General features: G+C 40.9%; 1 protein-coding gene across 5 annotated transcripts in view; it reads right to left on the minus strand.

Annotated features, from left to right (window-relative positions):
* The window catches only part of AP1S2 (adaptor related protein complex 1 subunit sigma 2), a 37,333-nt gene extending 18,299 nt beyond the window's left edge, over positions 1–19,034 (minus strand). For all 5 annotated transcript variants that reach the window (XM_063342286.1, XM_063342310.1, XM_063342277.1 and 2 more), the window contains exons 1-4: positions 18,840–19,034; positions 16,990–17,168; positions 7,493–7,601; positions 6,391–6,528 (exon numbers count right to left, since the gene is read on the minus strand). In XM_063342286.1, coding sequence (XP_063198356.1) covers positions 6,391–6,528; positions 7,493–7,601; positions 16,990–17,168 — 426 coding nt within the window. In that variant the 5' untranslated portion in view covers positions 18,840–19,034. The remainder of the gene's footprint in view (positions 1–6,390; positions 6,529–7,492; positions 7,602–16,989; positions 17,169–18,839) is intronic.
* Between the last annotated feature and the right edge of the window lie 6,084 nt (positions 19,035–25,118).

Genomic DNA, 25,118 nt, shown 5'->3' on the forward strand with positions numbered 1-25,118 from the left:
AAGGCCAATGGCATCCTGGCTTGTATTAGAAATAGTGTGACCAGCAGAAGGAGGGAGGTGATTGTCCCCCTGTACTCAGCACTGGTGAGGCCACACCTTGAGTATTGTGTCCAGTTCTGGGCACTTCAATACGAGAGAGATATCGAGGTGCTGGAGCGAGTGCAGAGGAGGGCAACAAAGCTGGTGAAGGGCCTGGAGAATAAATCTTATGAGGAGCGATTGAAGGAGCTGGGACTGTTTAGTTTGAGGAAGAGGAGGCTGAGGGGAGACCTCATCACTCTCTTGAAAGGACACTGTAGAGAGGTTGGTGCTGGTCTCTTCTCACAGGTAATTAGTGATAGAACAAGAGGGAACGGGTTCAAGCTGCAGCAGGGTAGGTTTAGGCTGGACATTAGGAAAAAATTCTTCACAGAAAGAGTGGTTAGACACTGGAATAGGCTGCCCAGGGAGGTGGTGGACTCACCATCCCTGAATGTGTTTAAGAGTCTTTTAGATGTGGTGTTAAGGGATATGGTGTAAGGGAGAACTTCATAGAGTGGAGTTGATGGTTGGACTCGATGATCCCAAGGGTCTTTTCCAACCTAAATGATTCTAGGATTCTATGATTTATGAATCCATGATGACTTCTTAAAAAACTGTTGGCAGGTTTTATCAGTGATTTTCTAAACTCAATAGCCTATAGTACAGTCAATGACAAGCAAGACAGGCATAAACATATATATATATATGTTTTTTCAGGAATGCAGTTCTAAAGATTTTAAGTCACTTCTTACTTGAACAGAATGCTGCAAAGAGCAAAGTAATTAACAAAAACATATACAAAAAATAGATGATAGCATGACAAGCCTTGGAACTTTAACTGACATGTTTGGAAATAACACACTTGCACAGTTCCGCACAATCAAGCACTTCGTAACATTAGTATCTCCTTGCTCTCCATCCTGCGAACACTGAATTTAAGAATCAGCGTAGTTTGTATGACCACAAGAATAACCCATATCATAACTGAACAACAAGTAAGCAAATTTTCCTAAGACAAGGTGCAAATAAATTTTTCCAAAGTGAAGCATATTATATATACAATGTTATAGAGCACAACTGTAGTTAAGCATGTATGCAAGACTTACTTCATTCAAAAAATAACCATTTTCAATGTGCATCAACTGTTCAGTTGATGTGGGAAAATTAACACAAAAGCAACTGACCTCTTCACTTAGGCCCAGCATGCTTTATGTTGGTTTTGAGTAATATTTTTTGTGACAACTATGCCAGCCTTTAACAACAAGCAATTCAACTTTTTATTCCTAAGACTTGGGGGAAAAACCTACCTCTCACATTTAAACTATCTTACAAAAAGTAATTTCCAGACACAGGCATTTCCTCACCTACTACTTCAAAAGCACCTACATTTTGAAGAGCACAATTGAGAAACATATAACAGCTCAAAAAGAAAGTAATTATGTTGAATGTACATTCACAAATTGGACTTATTTATGCTGCTTATATAGACTTTACCTATCACATAAAACGAGAAATAGTTCCATTCCAGGTTCTTAAATAACATCTAGAACCAACACCATAAACAAGCTCACTTTATTTTCGATCAACGTATCAGAGTCAATACCTTCAATATAAATGGACAAGGCTTACACTTCACACTTAAACCAAAAGATCAAACAATCCAACTGCATTATAACCCCTTTCCTGCTACATATCCGACATCCTTCAGGGACTGAAGTCTGAAATTAATTTTACAAAACTGTCAGCTACCAAAATACTACCACAACTTACTGTATCTTCTACAAATTGTGAGGGATTCCCAATCCACAAAAATCCATAGCCATTTCCTAATCCGTAAGTAATGAACTAACAACATTGCCCTTTCTCATTCATGGTAACTCTTATAGCTCCCCACACATACCTTCTACACTGTAATTACACATCATTATCTGTGCATAAGATCAAGCACATACATGTCTTAAGAACTGCAGTCTTAAACTGACTGACCAACATGACTACTTGAAACCAAGCCAGAAGTTACACATGAAGAACAGACTGCAATCAAAGCAGTCAGATCTCCATCATAATAAAGACCTCGTTATTCATTCGTTTCACATTGAGAGAAATACAGGTATAGCCAAGGCAAATAATGTCGCTGCCAACTTAGGAAGTCAGTCTATTTCAGCAGTCTATGTTTAAGAGCTAACACTAAGTGAAGACTGGATTAATTGCATTAATTATGGTTAAGTTTCTCAGGGGACTAGTAAGAAACAGGTTGTTACAAAGGCTGCTTCCTAAACCAGACAGAAAACCTTATACTCACACCTACTCCAGGCTTCAGTATCAGGGATCTGTCATTGCTAACACTGACATTCCTTTATTTTGTCGTATCTCAAGGATAACCTAATACCATCTCTCCATTACTATGCACACCTTCAAATCTACAGTTTCCAATTAGCATATTTCATCTCCAAGAAAACAAATTTTCATGGCATATATTGGAAACTCACCAAATTTTCTTTTCCAAAGATACTCATTCTAAAATGAAAAGCTTAGGTCTACATAGCAACCCTAAGCATCTAGCACAAGTCAGCTGACATTAACAATTTAAGCACCCTTCTGGATACAGGATGAAGCGAGGACTTGAAATAGCAAAGGAAATAAGGTTAACTGATAGCGTAACTATTATTTTGCATGTAGAAGGACTAGTAGATACTACCTGAGGACAAACTGGAAGAGCCTAAGAAAAAACATTCACATAGCTTTTAAATTTTTGATCATTACTAAAATAGTGATGGAAACAAGTGCAATTTGTCAATAGATCCACTGGCCTTTTTGTTGAGATATCGCTTCCAAAAAAATATATTTTAAAATGTTTTAAATGTTCTGCAATGAACTACTAAAAGAATACATACACACCCTACAAAAGAACAGTGGTGGACAAAATGGGGATAATTTGTGAAATACTTTTATAAAAATTACACAGGTTGAATAACAAAAAGAATTTCCACTCAAAGGCAAAATTTAGGAACTTTTTTCTACTTCAAATGAAGATGAGCAAGTCTGTATAGTTTTGCTTTTAAATATATACATAACTGCCTGGTTTAGATGTGAGAATTATCAGCTCCTTGATTTTAGTAACAGTGAATGCCCATGAACTTCCAAGCACCACACTGAATTACTTGGACCATCACATAAAACCACAACAACTAAACTTTTAACTGAAAAAAATCAGATACGCTCTTTTCCATAGAATGTATTTTGTTGCCAGTTTCATGCGTTAAAAAAAATTACGTGTCATGAGATCATGCACAGGATTATCTTTTAGCTGTTCCACACACGTATGTAACTCATGCAACAACATATTGCATCTGCTAATTTTCTTCTTGCAGTGTAATTGAGTTGTTCCCACAAACAAAAAAGCCACCTTTTCAGAAATGCATGCCTTTGTAATCACTAGTTAAGTATTTAAAATTTCTATAGCAAACAAGACATAAAATTATCAAACAAGACACATGACAGCATTCTTTTGAACAGAAGTATTTCTAGCAATAGATTTACAATGAAGCATGGAAGCACTGTAATAATTAGGTTTTACTACCATTCGTATGGATAACACAGTATTGAGAACTGACTATTGGTAAGTTATCAGGTGGTAATAAATGGGGGCGAATAGGGAATGAATATATGAACTGAGCACATTATTGAAGAGCTAAGAAGAAAGTGAAAGTGAACAAGGCTTAAAAAGTTAGTATGTCCGTCACAAGAACTCTCGCAGTTAGCAAGTGGACTGCACAGCTCCAAGAGCTTAATGACAAACTGAAGTAGGTGCTCGGAAACAGAAGCACGTCCTGGAAAACTGCCACAGACAATACAAGTAGGCAAGGCTCTTAAGAACTAATTCACTATTCAGCAATTTATGCCTCTGCATATTTTTTTTTAAACATCACACAAATAGCCACTTAATGTATTTGTAATGATTTTCCTTTGTGTAAGTATTCTGTACAGCTTTTAATCTTTATGGTGCTTCATACATTAATGTACGTAGCGTTACTAATTAATAATGCTGTGTATTCAACACCGATTAATAATTTTTAAATTAGGCAATATGAGTATTCAGGGCCAAATAAAAGTCCTTTTGTTGCACATAATTAGAATCTGACAGGGTCAAAACACAAATACACAACCACCCTGCTAGAAATAGTTTGCTTTTGGAATCAAACCACATTTCATTCTGGTAGCTTTGAAATATTCTGGGACGCAGAAATTAACTGAAAGTACAAAAATTCTCCAGTTGTGACAAACTTATTTTAACAAACCTCTTCAAAGTCAACATGCACATAGCAGCAGTTGATACAAAAACAAACCTCTGCAGAAAGAGTCCAACTTTACTGGAAACCCAATTTAAATATGAACTCAAACTTTTACAGGTTTTGTAACTAAAAATCAGATATATAGAGTAGTTTTATACTTGATCAACAGACAGTATAATATAACTAAGAATGAAAAACATAACAATCAAACATAAGACTTCAGTGGTGCTTTGATAAACTGTTACACTGCAATTTAATCAGAAAAGATTTAATAAACCTTGACAGAACAGAGAATCTCATAGAGATGAGGAAAGGAAGGGCAATCCGAGTAAGGCTATAAGGGCAAGGGAAGAGTCTCCCATTGAAAAAGATGTACTTCCTTTTGCATAAAATGTTTAACTTGAAATTATATTAAGTGTAAAACGAGAATGCTAGTTGTTTGCATAGGAAAATGAGTAATTAATTCCTAGAGGTAGAATGCATTTTTCTTTAGGAGAGCTCTAAGAAAATGCTGAAAATAAAATTCCAAACCAGTGAGAATGAGGAAAAAATACAGTAATTCTATTTTATGTATAGTTAACTGTGCATTTGTAGGAGACAAACTGGAAGAGATAACTAATCCATTACATCTGTTTTCATACAAAGAAGAGCAAAAGGTTTTAAGAGAATAAATGGATTATTTCCCCCCCCTCTTTGTAAACTTCAACAGGACTTCTGGTTAAGATAATTCCTTCAAAGAGTAAAGACGAACTCAACGAAAACTGCATCAGAACACAAGCGGTAAATAAGTGCATGTATTTCCTTCCTAGAAAAATAGGGTAGCAAATCTGTGTGTAATGGCTGACCTTGTTCATGACACTAACTAGCTGTTGATAGACAAGAACTTTAATGTGTTGTGGATTTGCCTGTACTCTGAAAGGATTACAAACACAACTACTAGGGTAAAGAACATTATGTGTTTCCCCATCCTATTAATATCACGTTCAACAAAAAAAGCATACCAATTGGAACACAGAATGCTTATATGAAAATTAAGTAATTAACTCGCAGGACAAAATAACAAATTGAAGGTTCACATGAGGGGAAAAAAAAACAGAGGAGCTTACATTTCTATAGAACCTTACTGGTGAACCTCAGTACATTTAAAAAAAATAAAGTTCATAATCCCTGTTAAACTGTATGTACCACTGTTCCCTGTTCCGCTGTATGTTCCCTATTAAACTGTAAGTTCCACACAAGACTGATGATTCCCCCAGCATATCAGAATCTTGTGACTTCCATTTAGACATTCAAGGACCTTAACACTGACCTCAAGACTACAGCAATTAAGTAAAAAAAAGAAAAAACAAACAAAAAACGGACAAAACCAAACAACAACACAGCATAAGAGGGAGAAACGTGGGGACCATTTTATATACCATTGAACCCCTTTCCATCAAACGTTTTCCAAAGAAAAATGGTAGACATGCAACGTCTGTCTTTCTTCAAGGTTAGTAACGAACAACAAAAGCATTCAAAGTGAAGAAACAAGTGTTCTTATATTTTATTCAGTATGTTTCTATGGCACTACTATTACCGCTTTGTCAACTTAAAAGACAGAAATGTGCCAGAATAAGCAACCTATAGCAGAAAGGCAGGTCTTTAGAATAAGAACTATACCTGAATGTGTCTCAAAGAAGAGAGTCTAGCTTCTGGATTTCAGCAATGAAACAGTAAAGAAGTGAACATGCATCAGGTACAACAAAATACTAATGGTTGATTAATAAAAAGAAGAAATGAAAGACACATGAACGAAGCTAAGTTAAAGCAGCATGAACTATAATTATCTAGGTATACACATAAGACAACCACTTGCATTTCTAGCAAAACGTAAAATCACAGTAGGTTACAATATACACATGCCAAACAAAATGAAAAGAGCAGATAACATCGCCATATTGCACAATTAGGAAAACTAACTAGAAACTACATGCTAAGCATGCAAAAAGCATCTTCTACAAGTTTAGAGATACAGAAGCTTTTTCTAGTCACAGCCTAACATGCTGCTACTTAGGCCATAGAAGTTGAATTTGCTTACCTCCTGTAAAAGATCTGCCTGTTCAATGGCTTTGAGAACGTTTTTCTTGGAAGTCTCCTGAACCTCCCCTCCTAAAAGGAACTCATCCAGAATGAAATAGGCTTTTTCGAAATTGAAGATGATATCAAGTTCACATACCTAAAAGGAACATCAAGCATTATTACAAAATGAGACAATCCTATCTATTGAAGTACATTGCCTCACAAAACTTAATTTGTTCACAGCTTCACCAAACTTCACCAAATCAAGATGTTGGACTCACACTAAAACCTTTTAAGTGGGGCAACAAGAAAAAGAAAAAAAAGAAAAGAAAATCAGTCCTTTGAGAAAAAAATGAATGAAAAATCTTTTCTTTGCTTGAGTTAAAAACAGTTATAGAAAGCTCTTTGACAAGCATTTTCATTGTTAAAAAGGGTTCATTTCACAGCTGTCAATCTGACGTGGCTCTTCATGAGGCAAGAGAATATCCCTAATTAAAGTTCTCTTCTTGCCTGCAATATCCAAGGGCAGATCATGCAATCTTACAGAAAAATTTGAAAACACAATCTCAAATTTCTTATTTGTCCTGTGTATTTCCTAGTCAGAAGGACTAGGAAACCAGAAGGATGAGCAGCAGTTTTTCTAAAAGTGCTTATGTACAGTTGTTTGTGTTTGCTATCTGGGTAAACAGATGTCTGCCTTTTCTTTCCTTACCCCTCCTAATAGTTAACAACCAACTGCCTCTTTCGTAGGCAGATATAAAAAGGGCTCACACACTAGAGCAGTGCCAGGGAGAAGAAAGCTGGGTGCCTAGACAGCAAGCTAAGGATAAGATTTTATCTGACCTCAGCTGAGACTACTACAAAATGAAATAAATACAGGCAATTAACACCAGATTAATAGCAGTTCTTCTCCCAAATTAGTAATTTAATTTTGCATTTTAACATTTATATAGACAACTATTAGTTTAGTTTGGCCAAGCAAGCAACATAAAATGTGTTACATACACCTTTTCAACAGCTAATTGATGATGTTTTTTAAAAGTGCTGCAGGCATAAAACAAAATGACATAATGTAAAGAGACTGTGAATCTATAAAAATTAAAAACTAATTACTAACTTACACTGCCAAAATACTTGTCAAGAAGTTCTACATAGCGATGAATTATTTCCAGAGTTATTAGTTCATTGTCCTGATCTTCAATAGCACAGCAGAAATAGAGGCTTGCGTATCTGTAACAACAATATAATCCTGGCGTTAGCAGAAGAACACAAGCAAAGTGAATGCACTTGAGATATATTACCTTCTCAGCAGTCTTTCATACTCAAGTTTACCACACTGTTACTCTAAATCAACAACCACGCAAGTTCTACCAAAGAATGGCTGAAAGACCAGCAGACATATGCGTATACAAAAGGGATCTGCCTCCTTGAGTCAAGCAAGACTTCAGTCTTTACCATCCTTTTGATGATGGAATTCAATTAGCCTAAAAAGTGGCCGGAAAAGGAAATGTATTTGATTTTTTGGCCTTCTGGCAGAGTTCTGAGGCAAGATATTGTCTCTACTATCTGTAACATCCAAACACTGGTATACTAATCAACAGATTCAATCTTAGATTTGTATCACACAAGCTACCACACAGAGATAATAAAAACTATAGAAAATGCCTTGGGAAAGATAAATGGATTTGTCTTTACAGAGAATTTAACAAATGCCAACTTCAAACTGTCGGAGTCGCAACAAATTGCAAACTCCAAAACTAACAGTAATGTCATATACCCCAATTGCTATTAAGTCAACAACTCAATCACTACCAACTGTTCTGGCAGCAGACTAATGAGAGGCCATCAGCTAATTTCTAGCAATGCACTTCCACCCTGGAAGATAAGATATGATCTTTACTTCAGATATAATCTTGAGTTCCACTTTAACAAAACGACCGTCCAGTTCTATTGTGTGCTACCATATGCTTGTTCAAGTCATGTTTAAAAAAGATGATGCAAAACAAAACAGGAATGAAGGCTGAAAAAAACATTTAGTCTTTTCTAAAGTGCCAAAACCATATGCCATACAGACACACATGGCACAAATGAGATTTCAAATAACACCTGTTGTAACTGACAGTTTACATGAACCAGAAACAGCTTTTTTTTGCCTGTTTAGAGAGGACAACTGGCCACATTAAGAACTCTTTGAGTAGCCAGCCCTATTTAAAAAGAAATCATTCAAATGTGAATGCCAAGTTTAAGATGGGTATTTTTTTACGATACACAGAAACACATAAACCCTTTTAAAGGTTACACGTATTTTATCAGCTGGGACTTCATACGTCCCCAAAGAAATAGTCAGGGATTTTGGCTAGAAGTCCTGCAAAAAACCTTGTATTTTGTAGTATGTTCAAATTTGTCTCCCAGACACTTCATGTCATCATTTATGACATGAAAGTCCCCTCACACTCTGCTCTAGCTGAGTCAAATTGCTATGGGTTCATCATGAACAACTGATCAGAACAGCTTGTATTCAGAAGTTTTAAACTATAATAAAAAAAAAATATTGCCTACAACTTATTTCCATACTAACATAAAACGTGATGGGGGAGAAAGAGAGGAAGACACCTCCATTGAAGCACTTAACACTTTAATTCCCTTGCTCTTGCATCTCTTCACCATCATGATTAGTCAGTTCATCAGAAGTTCTATATAAGCACAGTTCTTTTGATTTTACACTGCTGTGTTTGTGCCTCACCAATTCAAGGACATTTACAGTCATTGTAGTAGCTCGCAAGATTCAAACTGTATAAGGTGTCTTTTAGACAAAGCTACTTTTATTTCCAATAAGTATTGGAAAGCGATACTATAAAGAAAAAAACATTTTCACACCTAATGAGGAATTTATAAGTCGAACTCCATGTTATTGTATTTCATTGTAGAAAAAAAAAAAGAGCTTTGGCACATTACTTGACATTTACACTAGTTATCAGCACTCAGGCCAAATCCATCTAAACAAAGCTTTCTTCAGCCAGAAAAGGAAGGTCAAAGAAGGTGCAGCCCCCCTGATGAACAGGACTGGCAAACTGGTAACAAAGGACAAGGAGGAGGCTGAGGTACTGAACAACTTTTTGCCAGTCTTCACTGTCAGCCTCTCTTCTCACACCTCTTGAGTGGATGGACCGCAAAGCAGGGACTGGGGGAGAAAAGACCCTCCCACTGTAAGAGAAAATCAGGTCCTGATCATGTCCACCTAAGGAACCTGAACATACAGAAATCTATGGCACCTCATTAGATGCATCCCAGAGTCCTGAGGGAATGGGCTGATGTAGTTGCCAAGCCACTCTCCATGATATTTGAAGTCACTGCAGTAGGTGAAGAAGTACCCAGTGACCAGAAAAAGGGAAACGTTGCACGCATTTTTAAAAACAGCAGAAAGGAGGACCCTGTGAACTAATGACCTGTCAGCCTCATCTCTGTGCCTGGAAATATCATGGAACAGATCCTCCTGGAAGCTATGCTAAGGCATATGGAGGACAGGGAGGTGACTCAAAACAGCCAGCATGGCTTCACCAAGGGCAAGTCCCACCTGACCAACCTAGTAGGCTGCTATGATGCAGTTACTACATCAGCGGACAAGGGAAGAGCTCCAGATGTCATCTGTCTGGACTTCTGTAAGGCCTTTGACACAGTCCCCCCACAACATCCTTCTAAGTTGGAGAGATATGGATTTGATGTGTGGACTGTTCAGTGGATGAGGAATTGGTTGGATGGTCGCATCCAGAGGGTAGTGGTCAACTGCTCAGTGTCCACATGGAGACTGGTGACAAGTGTGTCCCTCACAAGTCTGTATTGGGACCAGTGCTGTTTCATATCTTCATAGTGACATAGACAGTGGGATTGAGTGCACCCTCAGCAAGTTTGCAGATGCCACCAAGCTGAGCAGTGCGGCTGACACACCTGACAGGATGCTATCCAGAGGGAACTGGACGAGCTCAAGAAGTAGGGAAGTAGGCCCATGTGAACCTCATGAGGTTCAACAAGGCCAAGTTCAAGGTCCTGCATCTCCATCAGAATAACCCCCAGTATCAACACAGGCTGGGGGATGAAGGGATTGAGAGCAGCCCTGCTGAGAAGGACTTGGGGATACTGGTGGATGAAAACATGGAGATGAGCTGACAGTGTACGCTCACAGCCCAGAAGGCCATCCATATCCAGGGCCACATCAAAAGAAGTGGGGGCCAGCAGGTCAAAGGAGGTGATTCTGCCCCTCTACTCTGCTTTGGTGAGACCCCACCTGGAGTACTGCATCCAACTTTGGAGTCCCCAACATAAGAAGGACATGGACCTGTTGTAACGGGTCCAGAGGAGGGCCACGGAAATGATCACAGGGCTGGAGCACCTCTCCTATGAGGACAGGCTGAGGGAGTTGGGGTTGTTCAGCCTGGAGAAGAGAAGGCTCCAGGAAGACCTTATAACAGCCTTCCAGTACTACAAAGAGGGCTTATAAAATGGGGACAAACTTTTTAGCAGGGCCTGTTGAGATAGGATGAGGGGTAATGGCTTTAAACTAAAAGAAGATAGATTTAGACTAGATATAAGAAGAAATTTTTTTTACAATGAGGGTGGTGAAACACTGTCACGGGTTGCCCAGAGAGGTGGTAGATGCCCCATCCCTGGAAACATTCAAGGTCAGGTTGGACGGGGCTCTGAGCAACATGATCTAGTTGAAGATGTCCCTGCTCATTGCAGGGGGGTTTGGACTAGATGACCTTTAAAGCTCCCTTCCAACCCAAACTATTATGTGATTCATATTCAGATGAGCAGCACTGATTATGATGAAGTGTGGTTAAGCTGTTCCCTTACAGTGCTTAAACACAAGTTGAATCACATACCAGCAGGCCTTATTCAAATCAAATTTGACTCAAATATTTGAAATTTATCCACATAGGACATTCCTTTTGTGCCTCCCTATTACTGAAGAGTCTCTTTTGATGCACACAACTATTTTATGCAAATACCCCAAAAAAAGAGGGGGGAAGAGAGGGGCAGAAGGGAAGGAGAGGGAGACTACCTAACATGAAATACCTTCCTGGAAAGTGGTCATTTAAAAGAAAATATACTTTCGAAAGACTTTATTTGGCAGCTAATGAGTAGACTACACATTCAAGTTCTGCCAACTGCAGTGTTGGAGAAAGAATATCAAGAAACAAAAACTATTCAGTGGGCTTAACACAAAATGGAGGCCTGGCTATCTATCATTATATGCAAAGAATATTTTTCAAAGCATTTTTTAAGTAGCAACCATGACTAACGGATCACTAATCAATAAAAGAAAACAAATGCAGATTCAATAAGCCTACATGGCAAATAGCAGAAAAGTATACACAAGTCAGCCATCACTGCAAAGGTCATGAGCATACTACAAAGGTATACCTTTCTTCAGACCCAATTTCTCAAACGAAATAGTTTATACTATTTTTTTTTTCCTCTGCAGGCCAGGGCTTCAGAAAAAAGTGTCCACATATAGCCTACAGTAAATAAACCAGAGGTTTTGCCAAGTGTAGAAGCCTACATGGAGAATGTCCATACAAAGACAAGTAGATTACTGTACTGTTTTCCGCTCTGCAGAAGCACTTTTTTCCTAATGACCCTGACAGAAACCTGTCTTTCATATATACCCAATGAAAAGGCAAATCCTGTATGTATGTAAAGTATGCCACATCGCACAGAAGCAAATGTAGTGAAGTCTGGAAGAAACATTCTGCTCTATTTATTCCTACTGCAATGGGGACGGGGGGGGGCGCAATTCTCAGTAGGCATTAGTAACAGAACCTTCAGCCCCAAACCAGCTGCTTATACTCATTTAGGGAAATACTTTATGATAAACATCCTCCACTCGCCAGAAAGGGGGCCAAAACAGTTTAGAAAAATCACTTAAGAACATAACATGGAATAAAAGAACAAAAGGGAAACACAGGAGGTATACATACTCATACAAATCCCTGCCTTCAGATAGATAACCTTAGGGTTTTTTTGTGGAAGGAAAGAGAAATTCACGAACCTGCCCCCAACAGTTGCACTAGTTCAGTAGTGGGAAGCCTCACAACTGGCAGACAATGCTTCAGCAGAGTTCTCTGCTACTACTCTGCTCACAGCCAGGTTCAGTAATTCTGCTGGGGGATCAGGTTGCTGTGGGCAGAGCATAACCTGCAAATCCTACCAGTTCAGCGGTATTCTCCTTCTAGATGAGAGAACAACTGCTTGAAATCATCCATGGAAGTTTGTCACCACAAGCTGCAAGTCCTAAGACTGTCAGCATCCAAGTCACATTGTATGTAAATTCTAACGGCAGAAATTTAAAGCCTACAGGCTTTGGCAAGAGCAGAGCTGAACTGCAAATAACAACCAAGCTGCCTTTAAAAGGCAGAAAGGTGCTTAAGGGAGCCCAAGAATCTGGAATTTGGTGATAGTTTACCATAGCTGACCCAGTGACATCTGGGACTACTGCAAGTAGCCCAAGGACTACTGCTTGGCAAAAGATCTTTTTTTTCCCCCTCTTCCAAAAAACTTACACATTTCTTTAATAAAACCGTAAGTTCTGAGACTCTAGGACAGGCAGATCCATCACTGTTCAGTCAAAGATACCGAAATCAACAACAATAACACTACCCAAGATAAGCATTTTCTTTTACAGTTTCTTGTTTCAGCAAGGCTACTTCCCCCCAGTAGTTTTAGAAATGAACAAAAGCTTGGTACTGTTAATTCTCTATGAAAACACTGCTGCTTCTTAGTGCTGGAGGTCCTCCTTGTGCCGCATGAACTCAAATCCTGTACAAAGAGGACTTGATCACGTTAAAATAACCAAATCCAAGTACTTAATTTACTATAATCATTGCATTCAGTCAGTTTTACAGAGCCACCTAATCAACACCACAGTAACATTTTTAACAAATAAAACTAGCAGTTAAGATCTACATAAAGATAGGGACGTCAACTAACAGGCACATACCACTAGCCACATGACTGCATCTTAGGTTCAAAATACTTTGAGCTAAGAGGCACACCACTTGCAGAATGATCTCTTTCACTGTTTCTTTCAATGGGGGAGGGCAAAAATAAAGTTTAAAAACTTATTTTTCCATAAGTCTTTAGCTTAACCTATGATTATGGTTACTTTATGTTAAATTAAAAGATGATTGTCACAACATTAAGGGCAGTACAAGCTATGACAGTTTTATAACTTCATACTGCAAACACAGTTCCAAATTGACATATAAAAACAAAGCCACAATCCTTAATCAAATTACCAGTCAAAATAACCAAGTCCCACGATCTCAGTTAACCAAATGCTAACAAAGTAAAATTTACATAAAAATCAGTTATTCTGCAATTTCTTGTTTTGATCGCAATATACCACACAAGGAAAATAACTAATACCGTCAGAAGCTAAAATAGTGAACAGTTAAGATCTTCAAAGAGAAAAAAGAGGAAAAAAAAAATCACATTCTACCTTAAGTTTTATTTTTTAGTAATATTAGAAGTGTTAACATTTAACACATTTCCCTGTCACAAAGGGAAAGCTGCATGAACTTCTATCCTATATGCTCCAATATCACTCCAGTTAGTTTTTAAAATGACAAAATATGAAGAGCGATCACTAATTGTGTTTGCTAAGTTTCTAATCAGCTGTCTGCAAGATGATTCCTACTCTATTTTCATAAAGTGCAATTGTTGTTAGCTTCCCATACTTGAATTTCTTCTTTTTTTTCCTCAGCAAGTCACTTCAAATCTCTATTTGTCTCTTGAAGTTAGAAACTCAAATAATTTTTCAATCTTCTGGTGTCTACCATCCTGAAAAACTCTTCCAAACCAGCCACAGAATACATACATCCCAATTCATGAAATTCTCATGTCAAAAGCAGGGCACCTGTCCACCTAAGTTTTGTAGCACTAAAAAAAAACCAAAACAAAACAAAAACAAACAAAAAAACACCAAACAACTTAAGAAGGCAACAACTGACCCTATTTTGTAACCATTATCGATGCTACATGTATGAAACCAAAGAAAATAAAAGTTAGTCACACACCTTCAAGATGGATTTTAAAACACCTAGTTCTAGAAAAATGCGTCATTCAGAAAACGTCCTATAAGGATGAAATGCTACAGAGCTAAGGAGGCTAATCAAAATAATCCAGCTTTCTTGATAAATGTTAAGTATCAGAAGGCAGCAAAAGCTACTGGCTTGCCAGTTTTGCATTTGAGTTCATTCTGTTCTTGCAAAAAGGTACATCAATGAAACCCTTGAGTATACTTCTAATAATGCCAACCATTCTTTGAGTCACAATATGTAGGTCAATTCTCTCTTACAAATTGACAGTAAATACACTCTAAAAACAAGAATAGCACATCAATTTCAGCAATCTAAGACTTATAATAGCAATACACACACAACGCGTATGCGCTATGTATATACTTTTATAGCTTAAATTGGAAAACAATTGCACCAGGAGTTTTGAGAGTCTTCCCAATAATAGATAAGACAAGAAGATATCTTAGTAGAGATGCTCAAGAGCCTTCTGTCTGCTAGCAATTGGGAGCACTTTTTGCAATTTCACAAACCCCACAAGGTTGCTGCAGGTGCGTTGCTCTTTTAGACACCCACCTTTCAGGAAGTATTAAGACTTTGACTATTATGGTTGTCTTCTTGGGATTATCTACTTTTGACCCACCATCTCTCTTCTCAAAGTTGGTACTCATCAACTTTAATTATGGTGTCATGATTGGTTCCATGGATGGAACAACCTAAAAGCTGTTATTGTCATCAGATGCAGGAATGTAAACTATCACCTCTTATACCCAGTCCTTCTGGTGATGTTTTTAGCCTTATGAAACTTGCCAAAAAAGCAAAAGTAAAACAGGAACTGAGATGTTCATTAGCTTGATACAAGCTTATCTTCAGCAAGATGTCATAGGCCAACTGTGTCAGATTGGTTTGCAGACACTGAAATAAGCTACCGCAGTCAGCTGTGCACATCAGCAGTCTAGCAGATGGACTGCAGTCTACATCCAGCCCCAAATGGTCTAGATGCATCTCCCAGCAAACTTCTTCATTCTCCTTGACCACAGGACCCACAGCACACTACTGAGATGAGCAAACACCACAACTTTCAGCAATTCAAACAGTCATACTCAAATTTCCACCAGTTCCCTAGACACAAAAGAACATGACAAGTAGTTGTTAACAATAATAAATAGATTGGGGGGGGGGCAGATGCATGGAATCAACCAACCACCAGAACAGCTACTGCTGTCCATGACAGGGCAAGGAAGTGAACAGACTGGCCTACTCATGATTAATTTTTCTGATCTAGTTCCCCCAAAAGCCCAGCTAAAAGAGCATTTGCAGGCAGTATTGCTTAAGGGAGCACACAAAGCATTTCAGCAAGTTTGTCTACAGCTACTTACAGTAAGTTTTGTGAGGAAACTGAGAGGCAGAAGTAAAATTGGGTACACTTTTCTTAAGCGCAGCCTTACGCTTTGTTCCTCCTCTTTCCTTCTCCTTGTGTTAAAGAACTACATGCATTAGATAGACTGGTAACATTTATGTGCACAATGTTACATGCACTGATGTATATATGAAACCAGGACTTAAAACTTACCTAAACGTTTTTGATTCTACCCATTTGGTACAATGGAAAAGAGTTACAAACTTAATTTCAGCTCGTTCTCTCTGTCCTACCTACAGAGAGGATACAATATTTACTACAGGGCACAAATTATTTAACATCTCAAAGAGAAAATAAGAATGCATAAACGTTCTGAAGTTTATAACTAACTAGGGAAGGGAGATAACTCCAGGTTTCGTAGCACCAGCTTTAGCTGGAAGAGATGCAGCCTACCAAATCAGAATGAAGGTTACTGTTCTTCGCGGGGAAAATTATGTTCAGTGCTGTGTTGTAATACATTCTAAAGATCAGCACAAAGCTAAAAAATGCTTGCCAAATACTCCTAGAAAAGTTAGGGAACAACTGATAAATGAAATTATTGCACAGAAAATTATACAGTGCTTCCACAAAAAGAAAGCTAGTCATGATTTCTTCAATTAGGAGAAATGCCTTTTTGTATCCATAACAAAATAATAATAATTAATGAAATAAACAACAAAAAAACAAACTAGGCACTCTGAAAGGATTATTTCCTTATTTCTATCAGACTTTAAAAGCAAGTTGCATTTGCAGGTGATTTATGAAGTCACTTCCTGAGGTAACTGTTTAAAAAATTTAGGTTTTCTTTATCACCTATTAAATCTTACACACTTATTTGTACACATTTATGTACTGTGTGAATCTAAACAGAGAACCAAGAACCACCACTCCTTATGAAAGTAGAAGGAAACCTCATTTTTTTTTCTTCAGCGCATTTCTAAATGCATGAGTGATTTTCCACACATGAATGATTCCTACACTTGGTTATCAAATTAGATTCAAGGGAAAAGTCAGTCTTCTCCATAACCAGCAGAGGGAGGGAAGAAAAGAAAAAAAAAGAAAAAATCAACCTTCATTATTTTCTTGTTACTTATTACGCTGTTTGTGATGTATGGCAATTACAAGGTTAGTGAGACAGAACAACCTTTTGTAGACAATCTTCAGGTCTCTCCATTCCAGGAAGCTGCACATTTTCGGTTTGCGGGCTAATACTGTTTGAACAAGTTCCCTTGTGATTTTCTTCTTTTCTTTGTCAGATAATGGGACATACCACTTCTGGAGTCTCAGTTTCCCCTGGCGACTAAAAAGCAACATAAACTGCATCTGTTGAATTAGAAGGAGGAAAAGAAATAATTAATCTCAGTCTCTCAGTTCTAAAAAGATTTCTGTGAGGAAAACCAAACAGGAAGCACGACAGCCATCCAAAACCCTAACTAGATTATGTATTTCTATAGCAGTGGTGGATGTTACACAAGATTTGGAAGTACCAATAATACAAAGCATTCCACTGAACAAGGTCAGTCAAAGCAAAGATAATAGAAAGGGTGCACAAGTTTCAGTAACAGGTGTCAGAACCACCAGGTAGCGAGCAAATACACCCAAATTTCAGGCAAACCTTGTCCAGCACTGGTGTGGTTGCATTTGCGTTTGCTACAGAAAACGACCAAAAAAAACCACCACAGCCGCCTCGTCAAATACCCAAACTCATTTTCAATTCACCGGATTAGCGCCTTACAGCAGGAGCAATTTGCACTTAAGATCTTTCCGAAAAACCTCAGAATACTTTAAAAGGCATTAAATCTCCCAATGGAGAGTCCTACGCCATAGAAAAGCCTAGTCTTTTCTCACATTACACAAAAGGAGTAGAGATTAATCTTTAATAATTAATAATTAATTATTATTATAGTTATTATATATTTTATTATATATATATTATATATTATATATATATATATATATTATATATATATATATATATATATATATATATATTATATATATTTATATATATATATATATATATTATATATATATTATATATATAATTTATTATATTATTATATTATATTATATATATTATATTATATTATATTATAATATTATATATTAATTATATATAATAATTAATAATTAACCGTGCTTTCCCTGCGGTCCTATGTTCCAGGTCTCGCTTCCTCTAAAAGAGTGATGTTGCAATTATATTTTAAGAGGAACTTGTCGGCTGTTTTCCAGCAGCTGTAACATTAAAGGAAATGGCTTTTCTGGAGGTTTTTTTTTTTATCTTTTTGCTCAAAGTTGCGTTGGGCTGAGGAAGTTTCCCATGCAATATGACAGACGTGAAATACGATAAGAAAAGCCCAGCCTAGTCCCGGGTGACAAGTCCCACCAGCGCCAGCGCTGACAAGAGGCGGCGGCTCCGAAGCCCGGCGGTGCAGGGGCGCTCCCACCCCGCGGGCAGCCCTCCGAGCCCGCAGCCGCCCTCCCCTCCGGCCGGCACCGCCGCCACGACAACCCCCCTCCCGCCTCCCTCCCCGCCGTCCCCGAGCGGCCACCGCGGCTCCTCCCCAGGCGGGAGCGGTCGCGGACGACCCGAGGAGGCGCCGCCGGCCGGGCGGACAAGGGGCAGCCGCAGAGGTGGGGGGCCCGCCCCGGCCCACGAGGAGAGCTCCGCCGGCCCAGGGGCAGCCACCGCCCGGCCCGGGGTGCGGCGCGGGGGGGAGCGCCGCCGCCAGGGCTGCCACAGTATTGGGCGCGGGGGGGAGGCAGAGCCGCCGGCCCGGGAGGGGAGTCTGGGGGGCCGCGAACGGACGCTCCCCGTGGCGGGATGGAGAGGAGGAGTCCGGCAATGCGGGGCAAGGAGAACATCCCCCCCACCCCCCGCGTCCCGTCGCGCCCCACGACAGAGCTCGCGCATCTCGGCGCCGGGGAGGGAGGGAGGGAGGGAGGGAGGGAGGGAGGGAAGGAGGCGAGCCCTCTCCACGCGGCTGTGCTCACCGTGCCCCGGGGTGGTGAGGGAGGGGAGAGAATGATGAGGAGGAGGCGGCGGCACCGCTACCCAGGCGGCTGCTTCTGCTCCTAGTGTTGCCGCCGCGACTGCCGAGCGGGACTGAGGGGAGGGAGGGGAGATGCCGCCGGCTCGAGCCCAGCGCGAGCGCGCGCGCGCGCGCGCCTCAACGGTCGCTCCCCCCCCCCCCCCGCCTCGCCTCCCGCTCGGGCAGGTCGGGGCGGGGCCGGGCTGGCGGACGCCGCTGGCGGGCGGGGGAAGGAAGGGGGCGGGACCCGGGGACGCCACTGTTCCCCCCCCCGCTTCCCCGCCCAACAAAACTTTATCAGCTCGACCGCTCGGGGAGGGGGAAGTGCGCATGCGCAGTGCGGCGAAGAGGGAGGGGGTCTGAGGCAGGCCGCTGCCACCCAATCGGGGAGCTTAGCGCGACGGCGGGCGGGAGGAGCGAAGCGCGGTATTGACCAATGAGAGGGAGGGAAAAGAGGCGGGGGGAGGAGCTGGGGCAGGAGGCGGGGTTTAAAGGCGCTAATCCGCGTGGCCCGAATTAGGATAGGACAACAGCCGGCGCGGCAGCAGCCAATCGGAAATCACAGTGCAGATAGCGGTCTGCCAGCAGCCAATGGGACGGCGAGGCACGGAGTGGGGGAAATGACATCAGTCAATCAGGCGCCTGGAGACTCAGACTCCTCCTTCTATTTCCCCAGCCCCGAGGCCCGGCCGGGCGGGGCGGGGCGGGGCGGGGCGGCCGCACTGCGCCTGCGCACCTCCGTGTTTCCCTCTAGCACGTGCGCGCCCCGCGTGGGCGGGGGGAGGCGGAGGCGCGCACGGGGCGGGTCCCGCGGGTCGGTGGGGCGGAGGGAAAGCCGTTGCGGGGGGGGGGGGGCAGCGCAGCTGTTTCTGTGAGGAGAGGCGGCCCCGCTCGGGGTGGGGGAGCTGTTGGGATGGGGGCAGCTCTCCCTGTGAGGAACGGTGGCCCTGCCCGGGACGGGGGGAGCCGTTGGGACGGGGGACAGCCGTTAGGGTCCGGGGGAGCTCTCCCGATGAGGAGAGGTGGCTCCGCCCGGGACGGGGGGAGCTGTCCCTGTGAGGAGAGGCGGCCCTGCCCGGGGTGGGGGGAGCCGTTGGGATGGGGGGAGTCCTCCCTGTGAGGAGAGGCGGCCCTGCCCGGGGCGGGGGGAGCCGTTGAGGCGGCACCGCGCTTCCTCGGGAAGTTTCCTCCCCCCCCACCCCCAAAGTCACCTTGATTGCTGAGCGGTAATTAGAATCGCAGGATGAGCCGCGGTCGTTATATTTAGCGGTATTTAAATATATTTGGCGGTGTCGTGTTTCGCAAATGGATTTTTCAAAATTTTTTCATTATTCGCGTGTAGCTGGAGAGGTTTCCGTATGAAAACAACTTGATACGGGGTTTTTGTTTCCTTAGCTGGTTTTGGGGAGTTTTTTTGTGGGTTGGTTGGTTTGGGATTTTTTTGGTGGTTTTTTTTTTTTTTTTTAGTTCTAATGGAGCTAGGCTGAAAATACACGGTGAAATTTTAGTTGAAAGAAATTTAGAGATGTGCCTCTGAGCCAAAGTTGGAGCACCTTATAAAAAAAAAAAAATCTTTGAAAGAGCTAAAGCTCTCTACATCATTGGTGCTCATCCTCCCACTCGCATTAAAGGTGGCAATAATCAGAAAAGACAGCTTTAACCAGCTGATCTTTTAATGGTGTAATACGGTGATTGACAGAACTAGGGGAAAAGATTGTGGTCCTCTCTGTAGCTCTCCGTTAGGGGTAGCTCCAGGTGCTCTGGGATGTGTCACGCTTTTATTACTTTTTTTTATTGACACTTAAAAAAAAGCCTATTCTTCTGGCTACAGAACAGCTGTGGCAGCAGAAAATCGGTGCTGGAAATGCTTTTGTGTAAAAATGCGGATGGTCTGAAAGGGAAGCCAATTTTCTGGCATTTCAAGGAATGCTGTAATCAATTGTACTTGAGGAAAACTGCAAGTATATTTCCCATTTTATAGTAGAGGTTATAATTGTAAGAGAAAAGTGATATGAGGACAAGGAGGCATGAAACCAAATGAATGGATAAGGCAGTTACAGTACATTAGAGGTCATGTAGAAAGTGAGAACTACTGTTGTAGGGGCTTGTTCCTGTCATAGTTAATGTTTGTTTAGCAGCCATCCTGTTCTCATTTGAATTTAGCTTTCATCAAGCACAGGAACAGATGTGTATGGATCTGTTATCGCATAGAGTCTTCCCTTACACCAGTGTATTATTTTGTCCTCAATAGTTGCCATGCGTTGCAGCTCTGCTTGTTTCTTGCAAGGCTATTCCATGGTCTGAAATATCCTGTTGTTCAGAAAGCTTTCATAAATGATCTTTTTCCTAATCTGCACTTCGCTATTCTTGAGTTTAGCATCCTACATCCTGCGAGTTCGGCGTTATGAGTGCATGCGCACTTCAAGTGCTTGTAGGTCTTCTAAATCATTATTTAATATAGCAACCAACTTTTATTCCTCTTCATCGGACCTACTTCCAGTATATTAGCATCATTATGGTAATGGGAGCTCAGAAATCAGTATCTGAAGGAGTCGCACCAGAGCTGTATCATGATTTGTCACTTCCCGGCTCAGTGAAATATTTCTGCACGTGGATCAGACCACACATTCTACAACCACTTAATTGATTGAAATCAGACAAACTACCCAGATGGATCAAGAACTGTATGTATTTTGGTGGCATAAAGGCAAAGTCTCAAAGCTCTACTGATTTTTTTTTTTTTTTTTTGATCCTGTATCTTTGTTTTAATTTTTTGTCAGTGCTCGGTTTCAGTTTATGGTTTCATCCAGTGATACAAGGGCAATTGTTCCACTGTTTTCCTCCCTCCTTTCTGTTACTTGTCTGGATTTCTTCAGACTTTAACCTGGAGTTTCTTAATTAAATCTCCTCCTGGTCAGTATTATTCCACTATATGCGGTTTCAAGTGGTGTGATAAGGCATGTGAAAGCAGTGGGTATGTCGGGCATGGTGGGAACTGTGTCTAGCCAGGTCTAGCTCAGATGAAGCTTTCTGTCTTCCTTGGCCTGTCCTGCCTCCTCATCACTGTTTCAGCCAGAGGATGCAATTTTCTCAAGCCTGCCCAGATTGCCACTAATGTGATCATTCTGTAACTCATTTCTCTCAAAATGAGCCTGCTTATTTTAAGCAGTTTAAGGTGCGATCCCATGGCAGTTTCAGATGATCTCAATCCCAGCATCTCTCACCCCTTCCTCCTGTTCCCAGCACTGTGTTCCCATCTCTTTTCCTGTGCTGGCGCTTTGCTGCCTCTCGCACAGGGCATTGCCAAAGAGGCTGCTTTTGGCTGTACAGGGGAGGAGACAATAAACAACTAAGAAAGATTGAGTACCTCCGTAGGGAGGGCAGTGACGAACAGAGCTAATGCTGTCCTTTCTGTTCATGCTGTTTCTTTCAGGAGCTTCAGAAGACTTGCTGTTTGCATTTTTTTCAGTCTTGCAATTTGTACTAATTACCCCTCTTTATACCAACTCCACCGTTTGTTCCTGTAAGAAATTATCCTGTCACTTACCCATTGAACTAGCAATATACTGAACTAGCTGTAATTATCAAATTGATAACGATACGTATAATGCTTAAAACAATACTAGAATAGCCTTTGAGTATTCCACAAACCCGTGACAATGCCAGTGTCACGCAGTCTAATTTTAAACATGACATAGTGAGTCTTCTGTTCATTAGCCTTTGTTTATTGTCTTATAACCAGCTTTAACAAGATGGATTTTAAAGAAGGAGCTCAGTATTTTGGTTTCTAAGCCATGAATTATAACCCCCTGGTTTATTACGGAAATTTTTTTAACTGCTATAGTTGTAAAATCCTCGGTATTCCATTTCAGATGTAAAGCAAGTCTTCAGGGGATATATGCAATGACCATGAGACATTTGGGTTCTCCAGCCAAGAGTTTGCTCTCTGTGTTATTTCCAGCATAACTTGAGATGCAGAATAGAACCGCCTGGAGATGGAGAGCCAGGCTGGGAGGAAGGAAGCTTACATCAAATAAGATTAAATTTGCTTGCGTTTGCCTGGTATGGTTTATGTCAGTTCTTGAGGGGTTTTGTTTGATTGGTTGCTTAGGGTTTTTTGGGTTTTTTTGTTTGCTTGTGAAATTAATTAGAATATTGTAGATTTGTCTGGAATATTTAGCCTTATACCAAAATTAATAAGGCCAATATCCTGGCATTTAGCACTTCGTGCATCGTGTTAGTGTCAAATCTGAAGCCCCTAAAAGAATTTTGTTGTGTTTTCATTGTTAGCCAAAACGGTAGGTGAGGCAAAAGGCTTTTATAACATGAACTATTTATTCATTCCAATGGAAAATTTGTTTATTAAAATTTAACAGCTTTTTTTTTTCTTCAGGAAAGCAACCCAGTATTTAGTAAAGAAAGTAATTGCTTCTGCCTCCTTTCAACCATCTCAGCACCTTAAAGAGGGCAACATACTTCAAAAGTACATACCGTATCTTTGCAGGTCTCCACTAAAGTGAGCAGTGGATGTATGAGTGAGACTCATTTTATTGTTAATTTATCTTCTTCATGCTCAATATCAGACTCCATTTTCATTGACTGAATAACTGTGGAGTCATTATGAAGGCAGTAAGAACTGAGTTACTAGCCTTGGAAGTGATTACTGCTAGATTTTTGCCTCTTAAGCCTCCAAACAGGATGTTGCATTATTATATGCAATTCTCTTCCCTGATGTACTGCCTGAGCATTGGCCAAACTATCAGTGTACCACTGTGATTCATGCAGAGCACTTAATCTCAGTGGAGCCAAAGTAAGTATACATGAGACCATAAATGACACTTTTCATTGCTCTGCTCCTTTTTCTATGTGGAGCTCTCTCTCTTGATGAAATACTATTTAGTGCAATCTAGTAGCCTGATTGCTAGATGCTAGTAAATCATCAGGTCATGTCTTGCATCCTTACCCGCCTCTCTTTTCTGTGTAGGTGTTACAGGTTTGCCTGTGAAAGATTTCTGGACATCGAAATTCTTTTAAATACAATTGGTTTCTAAGAGTCATGTATGGCACGCTCTCGGGAACATGGCTGTCGGGCCACGTGTGTGATAGGCACAGCTACAAAAATGAGCATCGCAGATATTTGTCCTTGAAGTTAATTTTCAGAGCTGAAAAAACAGTCTGAAGCTGAAGTGTGGTCTTCCAGCCTGGTTTTGAGAATTACAGAACCTAAACCATGGTTTACGCATGACATTTGCTTTGGAAAATAAAAACCTGCTTTTGAAAGTATCTGAATATGCAGAAATGAGGTGAGGGAATGTGGTAGTTGCCAGTCAGCGAAAGCTTGCTCTTGTTTACCATGTTCATTAGCCTGACCCTGTGTGAGGCACAGCAGCTGTTTGAATAAGACACATGCAAGCCAGCTGGTAGCATTGCTGGTATGTTGGGCTAGTAAGCAGCAGATTTCTCTATTTTTTTACTTAGGTGATGTTCTTACCTTTTGTTTTTCAATGTTTATGTTGGATTAGTGCTCAGAGGCCCCAGAATCGAAGAAATGAACTGCTCTGAAAATATTTGTGAAGGAATTGTCACGACTCTGAATGTTCCTTCCTGTTCCCACTGCTACAAACTATGCCACAGTGCAGCAAAGGGTTGAATGGTTTCTGAAGGAAGTGCGTGAGGAAACCTGGCTTTTCAGCCTCACAAGGTAGCTGCTGGGAGGAAGGGAGAGAGAGGGACAGAGGAAAGGAAAGAGAGGAGGCTGGGATTTCTGAGACTGCGTCAGTACTTTAAGGAGTTGTTGAACACAGCATCTCACATATATCTTGCTCATTCTCTGGCACTCCTAAGAAAGCAGTAACTGCCACTGCAGTTTCTGAAGTGGCTGATGCTGCAGGTTAAGCAGTGTGTACTTACTGGATCCATCACTTCAGATGAAGAAGTGCTCGGACAGGCTTAGGCGGAGCTGATGAATTTTGCCCAGGATGAGGATTTTGTTTTTTAATATACCAGAGCACAGCTCTGGATAGGACGCCTATGAAGTCAGGCACATTCAGAGTAAGGCAGCGCGTAGGTTTTCTGGAACACAGTTTGATCACCCTAAATCCACTGAAGTCCTCATTTAGGCAAATATGTCCTCTTCTGTCCTTGCTCTGAAGCATGCCCAGCTGATGATTCTGTAAGGGCTCTCGATCCAACTGTGTGCGGAGCCTGGTCTAACATAGCTTAGAAGGTACTGCCTTTTGCA

The sequence above is a fragment of the Chroicocephalus ridibundus genome, chromosome 1 (assembly GCF_963924245.1).
Source record: "Chroicocephalus ridibundus chromosome 1, bChrRid1.1, whole genome shotgun sequence".
NCBI lineage: Eukaryota > Metazoa > Chordata > Aves > Charadriiformes > Laridae > Chroicocephalus > Chroicocephalus ridibundus.